The sequence below is a fragment of the Drosophila busckii genome, chromosome 2L (genome assembly GCF_011750605.1).
Source record: "Drosophila busckii strain San Diego stock center, stock number 13000-0081.31 chromosome 2L, ASM1175060v1, whole genome shotgun sequence".
NCBI classification, from domain to species: domain Eukaryota; kingdom Metazoa; phylum Arthropoda; class Insecta; order Diptera; family Drosophilidae; genus Drosophila; species Drosophila busckii.
Window position 1 is genome coordinate 11,801,941 of NC_046604.1, and position 4,696 is coordinate 11,806,636.

The window sequence follows — 4,696 nt, forward strand, 5'->3', positions numbered from 1 at the left end:
TTATGTTTGTCACCGTTCTCAGCAACATTTGTTTATTTTTATTTTGTATGCTGCCGTTTTAAACAAGTCAAGAGCTTAAACCTAATTATTGCGCGTGTCCTTGGGATCAATGTTGGATACCCACTGCACGGGATTAATGTATATGTTGGATACGGTGCCGCGCAGCGAATCGAAGCCTTGATTAAGCGGCACCGGCTTGGGTCGATTGCCCACGGACTTCATCCAGTTCTGCCAGGCGCCTTGGGACTTTTGCTTGCGCTGCTGCTCCTCCTGCTGCTTGCTCTGCTGCTGCTTGAGCTGACGCTCACGCTCGCGCTGCTGCTGCCTGCTCTTGATGCGCTCCCACTCCTGCAGACGCTTCTTGGTCACCTCGGGCGGCTCCTTGTGCGGCAACTTGACGCCGCTCTGCGGATTCCAGCTGCCCGAACTGGCGAAGCTAGCGCAGCTGCCAGTGCTGCTCATGCCCTTCTTATGATCGTTGCCCAGCTGCTGCTGCTGCTGCTGCGGCTTCTTTTGCTTATTGGTTTGCTCCTTCTGGCGCACCCACTGCTCGTAGCGCTCCTTGGCCAAACGCTGACGCACTGCGTTCTCCGCCTCGCGTTTCTCGCGCTCCTGTTTCGCCTGCTGCGCCTTCTGCGCATTTTGGTTGCGCTTGCGCTTCATCCACTCCTGATAGGCGGCCTCACCATGCGCCTGCGCCTGCGCCTTCTCGTCGTTGAGCGAGCGAAAGTAGGTCGAAGAGCTCGACGAGCTGGCCGTGGACATGTTCAAGCTTAGCGAGGGCACAATGTTGCTGCGACTCTCGGAGGGCTTCAGGCCGCCATACAAATCGTTCCAGCTACAAGTGGAAGCCGTCGCCGAGGCGCTGCTATTGCGACGCCCCGGCGATGGCTTCACATTGTAGGTGCGACTGGTGACTTGACTGAGTGCATCCTGCTCCTCAAAATCGCTGAGATTTGTAAGCGACTCCAGCGAGGCCATGGCGTGGCACACAGTGGCGCTGCCCGTGGAGCCAATGCTGAGCGCGTCCTCTGCTGGCAGCTGCAGCTGCAGCGTGCGCTGACTTGCTGCGTTGCTCTTGCAGCTGCGATGGGAGACTCTAGCGGAGAGCTGCTTGGACACGACGCTAGTGTACTGCTCCAGCTCGCTGTCCAGCTCCAGATCAGCTTCATCCTCAGCGTATGAGCGACTGCATTGCAGTGTCTCCACATCGCTTTGCAAGTCGTTGACATTCAAGTCCGGGTAGTCGTCTTCCAACTGCTGCTCATCTGCCAGCGAGTCCAAGTCTGTATCTAGCTGATCATAGCCCTCCGAGCTATTCGCATCGTCATCATCATCATCATCATCCAGATCCAAGTCCAGCATCTCAGCAGGCTCTGGCTCTGGCTCTGGCTCTGGCTGTGGCTCTGGCTCTGGCTCATCCTTGCCCACAAAACGCACTGTCTGCGTTATATACGAGCGATCACTGTAGTTGCTGGCTACGCTCGCCGGCTCCTCATCGCTCAGCTCCGCCACAGCGATGCCACAGCCTGCGACCGGCTGGCAATCCACGAACTTGCCCTCGCTGTTGCGACGTGCTACGAATGCCATCGAATTAAATTAAATGTGAGGCGACAAATATTTGTCGAGTCTGTTGGTTGGGTTTGGGTTTTGGTTTATTTTTTTATTTTAGGGTCTAAGTGTTAACCCCCACAAAAGTGAGGCTGTTGTGAGACGAGAAATGCGTTAAGTAAATCAAACTTGGCTTGAGACACAAAGCAAAGTTTGCTGCGATTTAACAATTTCGCGCAGTGTATTCGAAGCGGCGCAATTCTGGCTGTGAAGCAAAATGAAAACATTTTAACTAATGACAAACAATTACTTAAACAACGAGTCGAACGTCGAGCGACAAACTCACACACACACTCAGTTGAAAGGTAATTAAAACTACGCATACGTGTGTGTGTGCGCTTGTGTGTGTGCGCTGGGTGTTTAAGCGTAAAGTTGCCGACTCAAAAATCATTGTTGCTGTTGCTGTTGTTGTTGTTGTCGTTTGTCTGTTACCTGACACAGTTAATGAGCAACGTTTTCATTTTTAATGAGACTCACGCACACACACACGCACACACACACACCCTTTGCAGGTGTAATAAAAAACTTATCGCTGCTCGCTTTTAGGCGCCTGTGTGCGACGTTTGATAGACATAATGAAATGATTTTTTATGTGCTTAATTGTTGTATCTTGCGCCGACATCAGCCTTATTAAAACAGAAAAACAATTAAGTGGCCCTTTCTACGAGCTGCAAATGACTTGTTAATAAAAAGGCCAAGCGCTTCTGTAGAGTGTGTGTTAATCTATACGAGCGTGTGCGTGTGTGTGTGTGCCTGTGTGCATGTGTGTGATATAGTAGTTAAGCTGTCGGACGAGCTGGCACTGGGGCTGGGGGCTTGGGTTGGGCTTTCAAATGTGCCCAACTGATAATAAAACTGTGCTTTGAAAAAATCAATTTGTGGCATTTTAAAATAGAGTTCTTGAGTGTTTAAGCATGAAAACGAAATACAGAGCACATACAAACTGTGTGTCATGCAATGAAAAGTTAAAGCTGCTTATTTACTTGATTAATGCATTTTTACTGCATTTTTTGCAATGGCAACAAATGTAATAAAATTCGCTCGAAAATCGCAGCTCGCTGTCTCTACTAAAAATTGGAATGTGAGTAACTATTAAGTTATTTATCTTAAATTTTCGGCAGCGCTCAAAAACATGACCAAGCGTTTTTGTGATTTATTGCAAATATTTAAATATTTTTTTATCGCTTAAAATTGAGGGGAGGAAATAAAATAAAAGGATTCGGGTTTAAGTATAGAAGCACTTGCTCTAGCTCTTATAGTTGCTGAGAAACAGTCGCTAAAACATTCAGACGTACAGGCCATGGCTTTATCGACTTAGTTTGTCTTGCTGAACAAATATATATATATATTTTAAATACTACTTTTTTTTTATAAAAATGTCAAAGTACATAAAAAGTAATCAGACTCAACTTTTTGAGCTATTTAAGCGTTCTTGCTTAGTTAGTTATTTTAAATATATTTATGCTTATTTATATTATATATATTCTTTATATTAATAACACTTTTCTTGAGTCTCCAACTATTCCTTAAATTTTGCTACAAAAGTAATAATAAATAAATATTCTCACCACTACATTTTACCTTAGCTCAAGTGCAATGCGCAGCCTTAAGCATTTAGAGCTGAGCTCACTGCAAGCTAAAGGCAAGACAGACAGACAGACAGACATGAGCACTGAGAATAGTTACAGCTGTGGTCAGGTGCTCAGAGCTCAGTGCTCACCTCAGTGGCAAATGTTGAAAGTGAGTTTTGTAAAAAGCAAGAGCAACTGTGTGAGGAATGAATAAAAATTAATTATTTAGGCTACAAGAGCTGCAGAGAATGTTTTAGTTGTGGCCAAGAGCAGCTGCCGTAAAATTTATCAATATTGAATTGAATTTCTAGAGCTCAGCTCAACAGGTCGTTTCAATTATAAATTGCAAGCACGCAGTCAAATAACATTTCATATATATTTTTAATTACAATTTAATATTTGCGCTGCTGCTATTTTTACTCACTTTTAATTCTTATTGTTATTTTCGGTATTTTTTATTGGCCCTGGCCATTGATTATTGTTGACGTTGTGTATGTGTGTTGTGTATTTAATTAAAAACGTGACAATTTTACCTATGGCCAATGGTATATTTCATCACGCATACGCAACGTGCGCCCGCATGCGGTTGTGTGCATTTCTGTTTAAATAATTTAAAACATGTTTACAATATGCGCAACTCGTGTCCATTGCATTTTCACTTTCACTGCGCGCCCACAAAATTAATTAACTCAATAAATTCGATCATGGATTACACGCAATTCCAATGCGAGGCATCAAGTTGAAGCGATTTTTTTCTTTTCTCTTACGTTGCATATATGATTGCTCTTTGGCATTGTTTGATTAATTAAAATCCATAATAAGCATAAGCTATTGGCTGCTTAGTGAGCTTTGCTTAAAAATTGTTTTCGCGCAGTCAAAACTTTGTTCAACTTTACTTAGCGTAACTATTAAATAACACGCTAAAGTTAATTAAGTTTATGAGTGCGGAAAACTTGAGAACGTCTTGCTATCTGGCATCAGCGCCATCAAAAGTCCGTGCATAAAATCTTTGCCACCTTTGGCAAACGTAAACGAAATGAAATGAACTGAAGACAGCTTCAACTTTACTCAGACCACAAACAAATCAGTTAAGTGCGCTGCCAAAGTAAAAAAAACAGAAAACGAAGCAGCAAATCAAAGAAAAAAGTCACAACAAGCTGTGATAAGTTTCAAGCTACTTGCCAGTAAGTCAATTTAGCTAATTGACTTATGGCCTGAGTGTAAAGTTTGGCAAAAAACGACGTGCAAATTGTATTTAGTTCAATTTAAATATATTAAATGCATTTCGGCTTTGCTTTGCTAATTCACAATTATAATTTTGCTTTGCAAATTTTAATGGTTCAACAAACTTGTGGAGACAACAACGCACACAAGCGTTGCATGCAACATACAATGACAACTTGGGCAGCTTGTTAGACAAACTTATGTTAGCAATGCATTGTAGCAAACATTTCCGCTTATGTGCATATATTAATTGCCAAAAATTCATGGCCCGAACGGCAGGTCAACGTTGC

The 4,696-nt window shown here is 43.4% G+C and overlaps 1 protein-coding gene across 1 annotated transcript; it reads right to left on the minus strand.

The window, feature by feature from the left end:
- On the minus strand, positions 1 to 1,713 carry LOC108599408 (clumping factor B). Its single transcript, XM_017986221.2, has one exon. The coding sequence runs from the start codon at positions 1,588 to 1,590 to the stop codon at positions 82 to 84; it is 1,509 nt and encodes a 502-aa protein (XP_017841710.1). The 5' UTR covers positions 1,591 to 1,713; the 3' UTR covers positions 1 to 81.
- Between the last annotated feature and the right edge of the window lie 2,983 nt (positions 1,714 to 4,696).

Coding starts and splice junctions, on each gene's coding strand:
- LOC108599408 (XM_017986221.2), bottom strand. CDS start 1,590: ATGGCATTCGTAGCACGTCGCAACAGCGAGGGCAAGTTCGTGGATTGC.